Here is an 18,588-nt window from a genome sequence, read left to right on the forward strand (position 1 = left end):
TAACGAGACCGGCATTTTTTGTAATAAATTTGACTCTTTCGATTGGGATAAGACACGCTCGCTACTGATAGCGAGCGATTAACAAGCGATAAAATGCTTGAGAAACTGTTCAAAATTGCATACAAAACAAAAATACACAAAACTTATCCAAACTTATCTCCGCTGTTATTGGTTCTCTTCTTCTTTCGGAATTACATGTGTCCATCGGAAGTTGTCAGAACTAAGAAATATTTGCATTACGGGCTGCAGAGAAAAGGCCGAGGGGGAGCGAGTCTCTTTATAGCAAAACAATTCAAACTTCATCAAATATCTGGTTATAGAACATGCTAGACAGTCCTTGAAATAACCCTACGGTTATACACATCTTTTAGTGTGGGTCTATCGCAGACGGCGTGTGCATTGGTGTGAGTAGTGAGCGTCCCTCCGAATTTCGCGAACGAAAAGAGTCTTCCACAAAACCCGCCTCGCTTTCAGGCAGAGTATACCGCAGACCTCTGAGCATCGCAGGCTTACACGTTTTCGACATGGGTGACTTATAGGAAAGGTAAACCTAGACTCGTGCTACCACAGGTAGCCCGAGTAATAATGACTGCAACTGGTCTATTCTCCATTCTTGCGCATTCTTGCGGAAGCCAAGTGTTACATGTACACTATTATCTTCTTGTATTGTGAGGCAGCACTTTGCACGGGATCTTGTCCCGTAAATGACCTGTTATTCTGGGGTGGGGGGCCCGATTGATTTGCTCTTATTTGCATGAATTAATAGTTTAAATCATTTATCTATTTCAGAGTTTTTCTCGAGTAACAAACTCAGCTAATAGCCATCGTTTTTTCTAGAGACACCTAGAACACTAATCACCTTAACATGGCACTTTTTTTTGCCTTGTTATGCGTTTTTAATTTACTTCTTTTGGTGAAACCAAACTTTAACTTAGAAAACCCCTCCCCCTCCCCCTAACTTTTCACCATATCCACCAGATTGTATTAGCCCTATCACTTGGCCTTGGTACTTCAAATTCTGAATAGATCCTATATCATATGCTAAGTATGGGTCTATAGGACCACCCCTCCCCTTAAGTTCTATGCTACAGTGTTATATTACCATTTGGCCGTTTGCCACTAGTGCTTGACAAATGGCCATTTCGAAATGGCCAATGTGAGAAAGTGTTGGACAACCCTCTTATTTGCATGAATTGATAGTTTAAATTATTTATTTATTTGAGTGCTTTTCTCGAGTGACAAACTCAGTTAATACTCCAATCGTTTTTTTTTTTTTTTGGAGAGACAGCTAGAACACCCAACCACCTTAACATGGCAGTTTGTTGTGCCTTGTTATGCATTTTTAATTTAATACTTTTGGTGAAATCGAACAAATTAGAAAACGGCATGTTTTCTTTCAAAAATTTCCATGAAAACTTTTATGGGCAGATTTTCGTGAAAAATGGGACAGTCATTGTTGAAACTATCCTGAAGGAGTTACACGCTTGCCATATTGGATGCCTTGATAATATCGAGTGCTTGGCAGTGAATTTTATCCAAGAAAACCCGAAACAGCCTCGATGTCAACTTTTGAACGATGGAAAGTCGGACTTTGCGAACCACCTGGTGGCAAAACATGGAAGCACATATTCGCGGGTTAAGGTAAGGGAATCGAGTTTTTCCCGAAAGGGTGTATTGAATCATGTTTGCATGTAAATTCAAGTGTTTATCTATCTTTTGCTGGTATTCGCTCGACAAATTAAAGGCTGAGCTAATTTGAAAGGATGTATTAATTTTTCGTATGATCTAAAACCATAATTCTTTAATGTTTCGTATTTTTTGTCCACATAGATAAAATTTTGTCAGATTCATCATAACAATATTAGCTAAACAATTTATTATTATTACTAAACAAATGTCCGAGTTGCGTAAGTAAAAACCTGCTTAGGCGCAGCTGCCACTAAAAAACAAGGAAACGTTTAAACGACCACCCGGAGATTTTGAAAACAATGAAAAGAAGAAAGTTGTGTACACGCAACGAATGAAAATAATGTTTTACGATAGGCACCTACGATATAAAAATCATATGAAAAGAAAAGGAAACTTAAAACCAGGTTCCAGGAGCCTCATTGCTTACTGCGGCATAAAAAAAATAAACTCTGCATGTAACCTTGTTAGCTTAGCCGAATAATTACCTCGCTCCAATATTTTACGGTTTTTTTTCTCCGTACCAAATCATGGACAAGAAAACATAACTGATATGTTCTGTTTTACAAGAAACTGATCTTTAAAGGAATTAAAACCAAAGGTTTCTAGACCAATGTGATAAACTGGGATTTATGAATGCAAGGGGACCACCGTTTTCAATTTATTCGGTACCATTTATCCCTTTCACGATAAACAACAGGGTCGTTCATGAATCACAACAATAACTCCTAACGCCCCCTATTTTTAGATCGTCCCAGGGTGATCAAAACTTACTATTCAAATCTTACACTTCACATTCATAGAAATTCCAAATTATTATTCTAACAAGGGTCTCCTGCGTCGATGTGGAAACTTTTGTAACTGAATGTCAATTATTTGAACTAATTATATACTGAAACATCAGTTTTAGCTTTCCGTCGATGATCGGGACATAGCAGCTGTTCAAATAACATTCTTGGAATGTAATTTGCATAGAAAGCAAGACCCACGCCACCCTATACCCGACTTGTCTTTTTCACAGTTTTCGCACTAACATCTAAATTGTGAGGTGTTGTGTGGAACGTAACTTGTAAAGCTAAGGGGAGTACACGCGGATTGTCGACGTTTGCGACCTGATGGTCTTGAAGAGAGATGGAGAAGGACAAGAGAGATCTCATGGGTGTATTATTGTAAATTATTTCTAATAAGCACTTTTCCAACTTATTAGTTATTTATAGGTTCCTCCACTTGGTAGAAATCTATTACCGCCATCAGGTAGAAAATCAAAATGCACGCGGCAATATTAGTTTATTCCATCATTGGGCACTTGTCATACTTTGCTGTAAAAGCGGAGCAGGTCATATTCCTTGCCTCGAACGGCGCAACCCGAGGAAATGCAAAGAGCTTGGGACGATTCCACAAACACGTAGATACATATTTGGACGTCTCGGCAAAGTTAACTCACTTGGTTGAAAGACAGGGTGGTTGTGTTCTAGCATGCTTACGAAATTCTTCATGTTTTTCATTGAACATGGCCAAACGACCAGATAGCAGTTCAAAGTATTTATGTGAGGTTCTAGGAACCGACATCTATAACTCATCGAGTAAAATACAGAACAACAACAACTGGATTCACTACAGCATTGATGTAAGTGAATTAATGATGAGAAGTTTGGAAAATAACATAATCGAAAAGTGTGATCGGAGATTTATTTTTGAAAATCTAGCAATTCAAAAATTATCTTTCTTATAACTTTCACGTGAAATCTTCGCGTAATACATATAGTTCTCCACGGTAAATTAATTTGAGAGATAGAACAGGACCGACATATTGTACTATGGGTATTATATATAGTACTATCTTGTACTATAAGGCGCTATGGATTTGGTCCAGCGAAGAATTCCACGGGAGCATGGTAGTCTAATCAAGCACACAAATCGAGAACACGAAAAGTTTCAATCATTTTTATAACTTTTGGTTGAAATCACTCTTAACATTGCAGTTACGCTATCACTACGCTTGGGTGAGCTCAGCGTTGTCAAATTCGACGAGTTTACTTTGTAGTTCTCTTGCAAAGTTGAAGTTTCTTGTTTGCTTGGCAACAACATACTGTTTCAAATTGAACTTCACTGTCTCATAGAGACTTACACTTCGAAAAGTTAATATTCTTTTGAATCCAAAGAGGATTTTACAACATCTAACCTTTTCTGGTTGGTTAGCACTAAGGGATGGACCAGTAGAAAAGCAATGGAAGGGGTCACGTGATGTGTGACGCCATCGATGACCTCATCAAACACAAAAATATATATTTTCATATTTCATGATAGAAAAATCGAAATGCAACCAAACTTGGTAGATGTCAAAGGAGGGGTGGTCACGTGTCTGTGACATCATCAATGTCGCCAGACAACAAACTTGACAGATCAGGAGGGCGCAACAGGATGGTAACATGATGACAGACGTCATCGATGACAAAAAATGACCGTCCATCGTATTAATCATTTTCCTTCGTTATTTCAACAGACCCAGTGCTTTGACAAACCTTGCCTGAATGGAGGCACCTGCCAACCGCTTTACCAAGACAGTAATTACACATGCACGTGCACCCCTGAATACACAGGAAGGCATTGCGATGGTATGTGTGTTGCACTGAATACTGAACTGTGTAACCTAGGCCCCAAGGGAGAATTTTATTTTATTTTTATTTTTTTAAAATTTATTTTAAATTAATAAATATATAACGGTGTTTGGTTTAATCGTCTTTAAATCAGTAAGGGTTTATCCGTTCTATGTTAACGTTGCTCGAAGAATCACGTGTTTTATCTGGTTAGGGCTTCAAAAGCACATTTTTTGGTATAATAATATTCAGATGGATTACACACTGGATCGAGCTGAACTAACCTCAGGGGCGGCGGAAGGGGAGGGGCAGGAGGGCGCCAGCCCCCCCCCCCCCCCCCCCCCACGCACACACACACGCACTTTTCTGAGCGGATGTTTCTTTATATATGAACGTTTTTTAAACCAACAATGGGTTTCAAGCGGTGAACATTTTAAAATCCCGTGCATAAAAACCTAGAATATACCCCGCGTTCTTAAAAATAGCGCTTTAGAATTTTAAACGACCACCCATCCCTCCCCCCCTGAAACCAACAACTACCCCTTCATCTGAAACCACCAACAACCCCTCCCCCCCCCAACTTCCATCCCTCCCCCCCCCCCCCACACACACACACACACATTTATGGAACCGCTCCGACGCCCCTGATCCTCCTCCATTGGCAACTTTATTGCCAAACGCTACTGTATTGGCAAAAAAGCGCTGTGAGCGATTTGGGCTACCTGTGTTTCGGGCATCTGGGACGTCCCCCCTCCCGATGAATTTTTGCTTCCTACACAGGAAGCCCAGTTCACGTCTTTTTTTTTTTCCATATCATCTTTTCTCTTTTCAAAAGAGATGCCTGCGCAGAAGGCTAGACCTGAACAACGCCGTCTAAAATTAGCTCTTCGCATCTCAACTAATATCCGAAGGAATGGGGTGGATGCAATACAAGGCGCCTGATATCCAAACTTTGTGTATGGTGTGGTATTTTAGGGTATTTCAGCATTCTAAAGGGTTATTTGTTTACAGTTTGTATTTTTTCGTTGGGTATGGACAACAAAAGAAGAATCGCTGACTCACAGATCACAGCATCATCCGTTGCAACCTCCTATTGGTCTCCTGTCTACGGGCGTCTTTACCAACTAAACATCGGAAACACTGCGTTTGGTGGATGGGGTCCAAGCACATCTCAAGTCGGCGAATATCTACAGGTTGATTTGCTGAGTGTCATGAAGATCAACAAAGTGGCGACCCAGGGGCAACCTACTAAAAATATCAATGGTCAAGAACCCGAACCCAGCATGAATAACTGGGTGACCCGCTACGGACTCAGCTACGCCTCGGATGGAGTCACCTGGACAACCTACCCACACGTGAGTAGCTACTTAGACGCGATGATAACGCAGTACCGTAGTAGGCCTCTATTTTTTTTGGGGGGGGACCCAATACATAAACATTAAGAAAATATTTGGGGGCACGGCCACGCCCCTACTGGTCATTTCCTTATAAGTTTGGAAATATTGTGGGGGGGGGATGTACCCCCAGTGTTCCACCCTTGCTACGGCCCTGTAACGATGGGAAATAACAAGCATGTGACTTGATTGTAGAACTGGCAAGTGGTGATAAATTCCAAAGGTTGTTCATTCAATGGTTACCAAAAACTTAACATTAGTCCATGAAATGTCGGGACGTCAGATCGAAATGTTTGTTTTCAAAATTTTGTTGGTTAAAATACAATTCAAGTGACATCACTTTATTTAGTGCGCAACCTATTTGTTACAAATATATTAGTGCGCAGCGCATGTTCATATCTAAAAAATCGGCCTTTTAGGAACCGGCCCCAGCATGTGTGGCCTCTGGGCAGCCTTTCGTGCCAATAACAGACTGTGGAAGGTTGAGTGACTTTGAAAGCCTATTAGGGCAGAAATACATTTGTTAATAAAATATTTGAAATAGAAATAAAATATGGACAAGTTGCTTTTGTCTTTAATTGTTACTTTTGGCCAATGACCTTTGAAATTTTCTGATTCAGACTTGTATTGTGGTTTTGCTCCGAAATGGAAAAAATCACAAATTTCAGGATGTTTCACCAAAAACGGCTTTTTGGGGACTTTTAGTATGTTAACTAGGTTGTATCACTTGTTCAAAATCCGTTGAGAGAAATTTTATTGCAATTAGTTCCACCTGAAACCACAGATTGACTGGACTATTTTTATTTTCGCAGAAAAGTCCCCCAAACATCTCTACATCGCCTGTTATTACCTCCATTTCATTGCCAAAATGTCATTTGCATCAGGATTCGAGTTGGTGCGGGACACTAGCGAGACAGATCTATTTCAAGTATAAACTTCATGTAACTTTCTATCTGTCCCAGCACAATATTCGAGTCACCATCGGCGACGAAGGTTGCATGTGTTGCATTTGTAAGAGACCGTGCCTGCGTTTGAACATTCTCTTGGTTTGAAGCAATTGGCGCTTGTTCTAGAGAGCCCTATACTAAGTTTGAAGCAATTTGTATTTTGAAAGAAATGCTAGACTGAGTTTATGCAGTTTTGAAGAATAGCATGACTGCGTTTGAATCAATTGGTGCATGTTTTGAAGATAGAAAAGGTAGCGACTGTGTTCGCAAAGCAGCGCGTGTATTTTCGAAGAGAGCGCGACAGCGTTTGTAAGAACTAGTGCTTTTTTTTGAAGAGCGCGTGACTGAGTTTGAAGCAGTTTGTGTCCTCTGCGGTTCAATTAAGTTGTTAGTTTTCAACAAAAAATTACAATGCTAGAAGAGCTTTTTTAGTCCTTTACTTGCCGATTCGCATCTCGAAGTTCGATTGTTTATAGTTTGTATTTGAGCTGAGAAGGTCCAAACACATTGCCCCCACTAATTGATCGAATTACGATTTTGCAATTTTTTAGATTATTTACATTCGCAACACACATTGTATAACAGTGCAATTAATTGTGCTGGGTATTTTAGTTTCGAGTACGAAAAGAAAAAGTGAAATTTGAGATGTTGTTCAAAGTTTCGAACGATAATACGACACAAATAGTATGACTCTAATTATAGTCCCTACAATTTTAAACGAAGCTACGGTAGTCTAGTGGTCCTACCGTCTGTCTTTCTATGCGAAATCTTTGCGAAGAGTAGGTTCAAGACCAACCATGACTACATTTTTTTTCTCGTCATTTTTTCTTTCCCCTTTTCACTTTCACTTTAAAGTTACTAAACATGTTTTCTAATGATAAAATTCACAAGAGACACTTTCAGAACATTTTTTTTATGAACGATTTTCGGACAGACTTGAAACTCAACATAATAACCAGCTATGCAGCCTAGTTGGCACCTAGACTCATGTACCCTTTGGGTACCTATTTTTTTAACTTTGTACTCAAGTCTAGTTTGTTTTACAATTTTTTCATCCCATATCTATAGTTAAGACACTCACACTTTACTGGATATTAGTAGATTTTCTCTAGCTCTATTTCCCACTATTATTCATGTATTATTTTTGTTACCTACAGCAGCCATTTGAATCAGTGCTTGTGGCCACACTAGTTTGTACACACCTCATATTTGTAACATCTGTGGTAGAGTTTCCTACATTTTGTGTGATCACAGTATTACCTTTTTGTGTCCATAGTCATAGTTCTTGCCCCACATGTCTCCATTTGTTTGTACTTGTAATTCACTAATCCATTTAAGCAGATTTATGCAAGACCCCCTTTTCTTTGCAGCCACTGTCTTGGCTGATAACTAACCCTTCACTTACCGTTTCATTGATCACTTACCCTTTACTTACCGTTTCATGGATCACTTACCCTTCACTTCCGTTTCATGGTTTCTCTGTTTGTTTTATAAGAGAAAAGGAACAAAAACAAATTGCTTGTAGTCTTATTTAATTTAAACAAAAGAAATTATTTCATTGAAGACATTGTACGACTAGAAAGGAAAAGTTTGTGTGACTGAAGTCTGATAGAGTCTGTGGAGGGGATGTGCAGTCATAGATAGTATGGAAAATAAGTATATAAAAAATGACTTCTTTTTGTGATTGAGTGGGAGGAAGTACACTGCAATATTTACTGGAGCCCTCAGATTTCTAAAGAATCTCTGTTTCTCCTCCGTGGCTGTGTTTGCCTTGGTATAAAATATTGTAGCAATCAATTTTGTTTTATTTTTTGGGAAATGATTTGTAATCATAGTAGTTCGGGACTGGACATTGCTGTGGAAAAATAGACTCAAAATATAAAATACTGCAAACCCAGTATCGAATAAAAAAAATATGTCTGATATGAAAAGCGGGGCAAAGAAATGAGATTATTCAGAGTGATTCTTCATTTCCCTTTATACACTAGCAACAGAGCATAAGATCTTTTGCTCTCTTGACACTAGTTCATCAAATAACACAGAGATCTACTGAATTCTTATTATTTACTCGTCATTTTAGGAATTTGGTTGGTTTGTCTTCCCTTAATAAAGTTATTTCGCTCTGTTGCATTTATAAACAAAGCCTTACAGTACAATCACAGGATTTGTTCTGTTTGAATACCTTTCGCTTTGCCCTTAGGTGAGGGGCTAGGAATTTATCCGAGTTCTTTTATTATCAAATGACAAACTTCGAAAGCCATGATAAGCAAACCCCGTAAAATATCGGATCATAAGTCGTCATACTAACCAAATCATTCTTTGATTTCGCCATCGTATTCTCGGTATAAATTGAAGAATGAGCTTTCAACATTATCGTAAACACAGGGCACGTGCGAAAAATCATGGCCGCTTTAGTATCGCTGACTGCCAAAGGGAGCCCAAATATTGGTTTCCACAGACACCGTCCAAATCGAAGCTGGAAAGGCAACGCATGTAGACTACTAATTGCGCTTCGGGGGAGGGGACGGGAGATTTCGTTTCCAAGATGGCGGCGGCTTGTCCAACAAGAAACCCAAATCGACACGATGACCGAAATTAGCGCTCGCTCGAGCAAAAAACGTTAATTTAGTAAACGTTAATAAATACTGAAAACAAAATTCAACGACTTTTTTAATAAACTGTTTATTAATAAGGAGCTTCACTCAGTGTCTTCTTGGTCTGGTCAATTTCGGCATCAGAAATGTATTTCCGAGCAGCAAATTGAGAAAACTCTGCCATCTTTTTGGATCCGCGTTGATTTGGTTTATCTGAATATGTTATGCTCAATTTCGTGTTAATTTGACTTGTTTCGACACAAGTTGTAAAAAAATTCGCGTTAATTTTCTATTATTAAGTTACCCCCTTCTTAACTAATTGTTGTGTATTTTGAGCTAAGCAGACGGCCAATACCGTGACGTCCAGTATTATAGAAACCTCAGTGTTATAGAAACCTCAGTGTTATAGAAACCTCAGTGTTATAGAAACCTCAGTGTTATAGAAACCTCAGTATTATAGAAACCTCAGTATTATAGAAACCTCAGTATTATAGAAACCTCAGTATTAGAAACCTCAGTATTATAGAAACCTCAGTATTATAGAAACCTCAGTATTATAGAAACCTCAGTGTTATAGAAACCTCAGTGTTATAGAAACCTCAGTATTATAGAAACCTCAGTATTATAGAAACCTCAGTATTATAAAAACCTCAGTATTATAGAAACCTCAGTATTAGATACCTCAGTATTATAGAAACCTCAGTATTATAGAAACCTCAGTATTATAGAAACCTCAGTATTATAGAAACCTCAGTATTAGAAACCTCAGTATTATAGAAACCTCAGTATTATAGAAACCTCAGTATTATAGAAACCTCAGTATTATAGAAACCTCAGTATTATAGAAACCTCAGTATTATAGAAACCTCAGTGTTATAGAAACCTCAGTGTTATAGAAACCTCAGTGTTATAGAAACCTCAGTGTTATAGAAACCTCAGTATTATAGAAACCTCAGTATTATAGAAACCTCAGTATTATAGAAACCTCAGTATTATAGAAACCTCAGTATTATAGAAACCTCAGTATTATAGAAACCTCAGTATTATAGAAACCTCAGTATTATAGAAACCTCAGTATTATAGAAACCTCAGTATTATAGAAACCTCAGTATTAGAAACCTCAGTATTATAGAAACCTCAGTATTATAGAAACCTCAGTGTTATAGAAACCTCAGTGTTATAGAAACCTCAGTATTATAGAAACCTCAGTATTATAGAAACCTCAGTATTATAGAAACCTCAGTATTATAGAAACCTCAGTATTATAGAAACCTCAGTATTATAGAAACCTCAGTATTATAGAAACCTCAGTATTATAGAAACCTCAGTATTATAGAAACCTCAGTATTATAGAAACCTCAGTATTATAGAAACCTCAGTATTAGAAACCTCAGTATTATAGAAACCTCAGTATTATAGAAACCTCAGTGTTATAGAAACCTCAGTGTTATAGAAACCTCAGTATTATAGAAACCTCAGTATTATAGAAACCTCAGTATTATAGAAACCTCAGTATTATAGAAACCTCAGTATTATAGAAACCTCAGTATTATATTCAGTTAGTACAGGGGCGGATCCAGGAGCTCCAAAAAGGGGGGGGGGGCGAAGCAAGGGTTTCAAGAAAGGGGGGGGCGGATTCAATGTTCTCCCTGTATTTTCTTATATTACTTGTTAATTCTAAGCCGAATATCTGAAAATAGGGGGAGGGGGTGGGGGCGCTCGGCCCACCCTTTAATCCGCCTCTGACGTATACCAAAATATGACAAAGCTGGACCCTTCTGTCATAACTAGTAGTAGATATAAGTGAAAGCTTCTTTTATTTTCCAGGAATTCACTGGTAATTCTGACCGTGACACGGTAGTGTCGCACGTTCTTCCGGTCACCATTCAGGCCAGGTACATCCGGTTTTTGCCAAAGAACTGGCATGGTCAAATCGCCCTGAGAGCTGAACTGTTTGGGTGCGATACAGGTATGTTATCCTCTTCTGTTAACATTGTTTTGTTTTTGTTTTTGTCATTTTTTTTTAATTGTATTACAATTGTTCAATCTCGTCTTCCATTTCATCCGCTGGACAGAGACATCAAGAACATTTCACTCGAAAGCATGTTTTTACTTTCTAAGCATAGTTGCAGTTCTATTTTTACTTTCTAAGCATAGTTGCAGTTCTTGTGTTTACTTAGTTGCAGTTCTGTTTTTACTTTCTAAGCATAGTTGCAGTTCTGTTTTTACTTTCTAAGTATAGTCAATTTTGTAGTGCGACGCGCGTTGCTATCAACAATAACCTTGCCCCAAGTCGCCCTCTTTGGTTTTCCCTAATAAGAGCGCGCGATCATGGGCATTTTTCTCAGTAAAGCGAGCAAACAAAAATGTGAATGGACGTTGTTGGTTGTTTAGCTTGCATTATTTCGATTTTAATTTGCATATTTTTGCCGAGAAAAATAATGACGTTGGTTGATTCTTTTTCTGATTGAAACAATTGTTCCTCCGACCTAAATTGAGGTTGGTAGAAAATGGCTGGGAGTGTGCTAGAAAAGTCCGTTATATAGCAAAAGCCTTATAAAAAGCCGAACAACGGACTCTAAGAAAGTCCACGTGGCCACCAATAGAAATGTTTGAGAAAGGTTTTCAATTAGAATCGTTCGGAATGACAGCTTTGATTGACATGAATTTTATAACCAGAACGATTCTGTCTCGTTCTAAGGCAAACTGAAGCATTTCTTTCCCACGCTGGTTATGGCTTGCGAAGTTGATGCCCGGACGAGGAACCTTTAAAAGAAAAAGTCGACAACAACGCAGATTTATGTTTTTTAGAACGATATTTCGGCAGGCCAATACCTGCCTTCTTCAGGTTATCGTCTACTTTTTTTTTTTAAACAACCCTAAAAGATACTAAAGTGGGCGTGGTCTGGTTATATTTTAACGCTAAAAGCTACTAAAGTGGGCGTGGTTAGGCATGAATTTACCCCCTAAAGATACCTCAAATGTCAATAATTTGTAATAGAAAAACGTTTATTTAAAACGGACTCTAAGACTGGCACGTTTTGAAAGATTGACACGTTTTAACGCTCTTTCGTTAGCTACAAGTTAGATGAGCTATAATAGCACCCTAAAAAATAAGAGGTAAAAAAAATCAGGGCATTCTCATTTTCACCCCTAAAAGATATCCAATGCTCCAAATTTACACACTAAAAGATAAGACAATAATCCCCGTCTGATAAATATTGGGAGTTGATGTTAACCGGATAAAACGTTTCTCGCATTCCTATTGGACTACTTTAACAAAATTTCCAAGGTGGCCACGGTAGCGTGCGTCGAAATGTAACTCATTGTGTTTATGTCTCCCTTTGCGGTAGTCATTTTCTAAATTGTACGTACCGAAAATAATCACGTGGATAAAATTTATTATTGCTTTACCAAAAGTACACCCTAATGTAGTACATTTTTTTTAGTTTGCCTTACACCTTTGGGAATGCAAAGCAAAGGGATCGCCAACGCGCAGATCACAGCATCATCCTTTGCACCAGTCTTCTCGGCTCCTATTTACGGGCGTCTACACCAACTAAACATCCCCAGCGTCGCATATGGTGCATGGATTCCAAGCACATCTCAAGTCGGCGAATACCTGCAGGTTGATTTGCTGAGTGTCATGAAGATCAACAAAGTGGCGACCCAGGGGCAACCTACTAAAAATATCAATGGTGAGCTAACTGAACCCAGCATGAATAACTGGGTGACCCGCTACGGACTCAGCTACGCCTCGGATGGAGTCACCTGGGCAACCTACCCACACGTGAGTGTATATACCTTAAAAGGTGTTTTGAAAACTGGAAAGAAAAATGGCTTAGGAAATACTTATATCGCCCAATAAGGACCGAAAAAAGTTTAGTTTTCATGTAATGTTGAGTGGAAGTTTTTTTATTTTCCAGGTATTCACTGGTAATTCTGACCGTGACACGGTGGTATCGAACGTTCTTCCGGTCACCATACAGGCCAGGTACATCCGGTTTTTGCCGCAGAACTGGCATGGTCAAATCGCCCTTAGAGTTGAGCTGTTTGGGTGTTTTATCCATGAATAGTTTAATTTCATAAGTATCCGGGGATAACATAACTAAAAATTACTGACCCTTTTTAAAATGCTAATCTCGCACTTTATAGGCGCCACCGTTCTTATGCTATCATTTCGTTGCACGAACGCCATTACCTGATCACTGTAGTTTAAGTTGAGTTTCAAGATTAAGGATGAATATGTATAAATTGTACGATTGCTTGACGTTAACAACGACTTTTTTTGGCATGGGCACGTAAGAATGTGTAGTTCCATAAAACATCCCATACCCCCCCCCCTTTTGAGGGGGTCGGAAGTATGAGCACCCACCCCCCGGAATTTCCCATCCCCTCAATGGGGGGTATGGGTATTTTCTGGAACTACACAATATTGAGAATGTAACTAAAAATTTATCAATCTACCAAATGCTAAAATTACAATGGCTTACCCAAAAACAGTCACTTTGCCGGGATGACAAAATGGCGACTGACTCTCTTCCCCTAGTAAATAAATAAGCCAATCAGAGCGCGCCCCACTAGAATAAAGTATAAAATGTAACTAAAAAGTTCTCGTAGCCTCTAATGAACCTTATAAGATTAGGCTCTCAGTATATATATTCTACCAAATGCTAATAAGTATTTGATATAAATTAAATTAAATTAATTGTATAAAATTATTTAACTATTTCTAGTAGTTTGCTTTCTAAATATGGTCAGTTGACAAATTTTTCACCCATGTATCTTCAATGTAACGAATGGAGGCTGACTTGATTAGCAGCGACTTTTTTTGCATGCGCGAAAAAAATAGACAGTAGATAAAAAAGCAATAAAATTATATTCATTCTCTTTCGTCTTTTACTTGCACTCTATTTGCAATTTATACATAGCGGTAGATCCGGGACTACCGAAAAAAGGGGGCCAAAATCTTTTTTTCGGGGGTGGGGGGGGGAGGTTCGACCTACCTGTACATCCCCCCCTGATACATTCAATGCTATACACACCTTTTTGAATAGAAGAGCATCAGCTGGCTTTCATGCTAGTGACTACATTAAGTTTATTTATGTGGAAAAAAAGATCATAAACAATGAAATGTTGCTCATCTGGGTGTTTTGGAAGAGAGGGAAAATCGCAGTAAAAGTCCTGTTCCAGCATTTTATTTGTTTTTCTCCCGGTCTTCTATGCAGTAACCATCAACCGTGCTCTACAAAGGCAATGAGAGAAATAAAACGGAAGCCAAAAAGCCAAATATAAAGTTTGTGGCTGTGTTTGTGCAGTCAGCTTAATCACAAAAGGTAAATTTTAAACAGACAGCCTTTTTGTACAAAACGTGGTTTTAAATAACGAATACTAAATGAATGCTTTGATCTCATTCATAAGACCGCTGAACTGACACTTAAATTGTCTTTCTTTGACAACTAAGGCTAGGGCTATTCAGACTGTGCCAGTAAAATAAGAGTAATGCTAAAATTATCCTTTTTGTTCAGATTATTATTGAGTATCAAAATAATGCTAGCTCAGATTAAAATTATGCTAGCACTTTTCTGAAGATCGAAATGCTTCTATCTGCGCATGCGCGTTCTTACATTTAAAAATAACGTAAGACTAATGTACGTGAAGTATATGCCTCTTTTTATCGCCTATTAACCCATTTAGATCACAGATCGAGCAGTAAATACGATTCCATAAGTATTTACTTTGCTAGAAACCCGACGACACGCTTTACGTCAAACTCGAAAGCAAGTGTCTTGTTTCGACACCAATTATGCTTCTAAAAGAAAGACGATTGTTTGGCTGGCTAGTCTGTATTAATGGGTATGATTATTTTTAGTTTGTGCCATAAAAGAGGGCGAGTGGACGTATAGAAGAGGGGATGTCGGGCGTGTCAGAATAAACGTTGTGAACACTCTGAAACTCGCGGGTGAAATGTCGTATACTTGATATCAGTCAGAATAAGGAATGTTTATTGGTTTCCTTGTATCAAATTAGGATTTTTATCATCGACTGCAAGCTTTACAGTCATAGCCAAGTTTATTTTCTGTTATGGAAAACATAAAAACATAAAACATCAAAAGCCCTTCCTAGCCAGACCCAGCTTGGTATTTCACTCCATATATAAGAAAAAATATGTGAAGAAATCTCAAAAGAAATATCTAAAAACAAACTTTTATACTTCAGTTACCAAATGCGATGAAAAATAAAAGCTCCCCCAAAAAAGCCGATGAAAACTCTTTGCTATGGTGACAAAATGGTGGCTGTCAGACTCTCCTCTTCTTCTAAATAAATGAGCCAATCAGAGCGCGCACTATTAGAATGAAGCTGAGAATGTAACTAAAAAGTTCTCGTAGCCTCTAATGAACCTGGAAATAGTCGTATCAAGACGCGGTATGAACCTGACGGGTAGTTGAAGGTTTAAAGGCAGATGTTAATTTGAGTGAGGCTATGTCTGTCATCTTGAACACATGGCTCCTCCGCGGAACTGTCCAAATTCAGATCGTGGGGAGGAATCTGAAAGCCATGCTGTGGTTGATGGTAGTTAGCCAGAGTGGTGCCTTTTCGAAAACTGTGGCGTTGGTTAACCACACAAACACGAAAAGTAGCAATTTCTTTGATTCAAAAGACTGTTTTCATTCAGGGTTCGCCCTAAAAACAAGGTGAATGCCTTTAATGGTTGTATTCTTTGAGTGTACCTTCAACCATAAATGATGGACTCTTTTCGGGAGTTTTGTCACTACTGAAGGCGGATTTGGGAGTTCTTTGTCTTCACTTTTTGGCAGCTTAAAAAGGCTGTCGTTTTAGGAGACATTTCTAATTATTCCCTTAATTCTATCGCAAAAGATCGGCGCCACGGACTCTATAAGCGATAGCGGTATCACTTCTGTTGTTGCCAATGTAGTAATTTGTCTGATAAAAATATAATGGGCCTTCAACAGAACTATCTACTCTCTGCCCACTAGCTTTGTAGCTAAACCAGCTAATATGTAATTACCCGGAATAGTGGCCGAACCAATTGTCCTACTTTTGTTGCTTCTGTTTCGCCGATTTAGAGATAGTCCAATTCTAGTAATGTGGCTTTATCGCTACAGGTTTCTGTGATTATTGAGTGCTAAAAGTGTGTTTAGTAGGTTTTGAGGCTACTTAGCTCATCCTAAGCAATCATGTGCTCCTTGGACTACCAGAATACTTGTTTTAATCAGTCTTTAGCGCTTTTAAAGATTAGTTAGCTCAATTAGTAAAACTGACTTTGCTCGAAATGTCACACGATTCAGAAACAAAGCAAATATGTAAACGAATAGACATTTTTATTCAATTTTGTTAAGGAAATTTTCAAAGAAGTCTTGTTAAATTCAACCAATTACGGCTTGAACAATATTTACATTTTGGTCTAAATATTTTTCAATTTAGAACCGAAAGTATTTTCGAAATACTGTTGATACCTTTTCGACGTCGTTTGAATGTCCTCACTGAGTGGCCAGTTTTTGTGACGGAAAGACATTCTTCGCAAGGGCTTCCTGCAGATAACACTGTAATAAGGAAGCATTTTTCTACTTTGGGAAAAAATGGTGAGTTCTAAAAATACAAAATAAGGTTAGAAAGGGTATTCCGAAAATACTGAAAATAAAAAACAAGGCATTGCAAGGGCGCTTAACTGTTTATTAAGAGAAAAAAAAAAAGACACTAAGCGGGCTTTTGGAATGGTGCCGGTACAACTAGCCGCAAATTGCTTCTTATGAGCTGTTTATTGATAATTCCCAAGAATGGTGAAATCACACATCTTATCATTTTGTGGTTTTTTGACCAAAGTCTTCGATACCGAATCCAGGCCAGTCTAAAGACAAACTGGTAAAAAATTATTTCTTATTTACCGCCGTAAACAAAGTTCTTGTATCGTAAAATCGATATTTATATCTATGAAGATTCTTTTTTCCCATTTCTCTAGCACGCGCAGCATTGTATCATTTGGAAAGAGAATATAAAAAGCCTTTAGCCCCATGTATAGAATAATAAATATTCTGAAAAGGATTATTTTTTCTTGCTTATTGTGTTATTAACAAAAAGCGTAGGAGACAAATATTTTTTCATGGAAATATGAAAATATGTTGTAACCGCAACTCCATGCCAAACTGACAACTTTGGCCGACACAAAGTCTGGTAAAACTGCTCTCTGGTATTTTCTTGTTCAACATACGATACACAAGCGATTAGATATTCTTAAATTTATGCCCTCAGTGGGTACCGAAAACCCGCCGTAGAAATTTAACGTGGTCAATACTCTTAAATGAATCAAGAGTACTTTGTCAGCACTCGACGCGAATGAGTTGAAACAAGATGAACATGGAGTCGAGTTGATGTTTTTCACTTCCATGGTAAATAATTAGAAATCTTAAACCTAGACAATAGCCTAATAAATCAGAAACAACGAACCAAATTCCTGCTAAAGTGGTTTTTATTGTCAGCGATTTGATCACTTTTGGTGACAAGCATTGTCACATACCGGTCAACTGCAGGCCGGAGCTTAGCAACATTGGCGCGAGCGAGGCGTCCATTCAACCGAGCTGCGCCAATGTGAAAAGAAACCCACGAAAAAATAAATTCTATAAGAAAATATATATCAAACTATTAGTTAGTACATGTCAATTTCTCAATAGGCTCTAGAACAAGGCGTCTTTTCAAAAGGAGGAAAAGGAAATAAGATCTTTGCACTATAAGGGTGAAATTGTGTAAAACGATGAATAGACTTCCATCCACCTTTCGTTTTGTCGTAATATCAACTATCGCTTTTTCCTTCTGTTAGCTATTTTCGACAGATTAGGGTCTTATTGAATAGCTAATCCTACAATATATTTGCTGCTGACCGGCAATAGTTTCGTCACCGTTGTTGACATGTAAAAGAGGTGTTCTCGAGAAAAACGACGTTTCTATCGACAGTAGGTCAATGTTCTTGAGTTTCTAACAACTACTTGTGAGCTTATGTATTGGCATAGGCAAACTTTATCTGCGCTTTTTCGAGAGGAAAGCACACAAAAGGCGAGCCAAGAGGAACTAAGAACTGTCTTCATGTCAAAGAGGACGGAAGAGATTGTAAAATGAGAACGTGAACGACATTTGTTTAAGAACTTTTGTCAAAGATTTTTTAATCTAGACGAATTATTTTCACAATTTGATGATTTCGTGGGTTCTATAGTAGTCTGACTTTTTTATATCCAAAGAATTCGATGTACGTAAAGTTTTGAAAGCGAAATCTAACCAATGTTTGTAAGACCATACTTCACTTCTTCTTTGTTTTCTCCAGAAAGAAAAATACGCCCTCACAACAAAATGCACAATA

General features: G+C 38.2%; 1 protein-coding gene across 2 annotated transcripts; it reads left to right on the forward strand.

Annotated features, from left to right (window-relative positions):
- Window positions 1-1,200: 1,200 nt before the first annotated feature.
- Window positions 1,201-14,108, forward strand: LOC5506479 (lactadherin). 2 transcript variants are annotated; one of them, XM_048726677.1, is made up of 6 exons: window positions 1,201-1,641; window positions 4,190-4,301; window positions 5,295-5,638; window positions 11,046-11,187; window positions 12,668-13,008; window positions 13,145-14,108. In XM_048726677.1, exons 1-6 carry the CDS (start codon window positions 1,312-1,314, stop codon window positions 13,292-13,294), a joined length of 1,419 nt encoding a protein of 472 aa, XP_048582634.1. In that variant the 5' UTR covers window positions 1,201-1,311; the 3' UTR covers window positions 13,295-14,108. The 2 variants fall into 2 exon arrangements, with proteins under 2 accessions (XP_048582634.1, XP_032230743.1); XM_032374852.2 differs by lacking the exon at window positions 1,201-1,641 and adding an exon at window positions 2,688-3,313.
- Window positions 14,109-18,588: the final 4,480 nt, after the last annotated feature.

Source organism: Nematostella vectensis, chromosome 4, assembly GCF_932526225.1.
Source record: "Nematostella vectensis chromosome 4, jaNemVect1.1, whole genome shotgun sequence".
Taxonomy (NCBI): Eukaryota; Metazoa; Cnidaria; class Anthozoa; order Actiniaria; family Edwardsiidae; genus Nematostella; species Nematostella vectensis.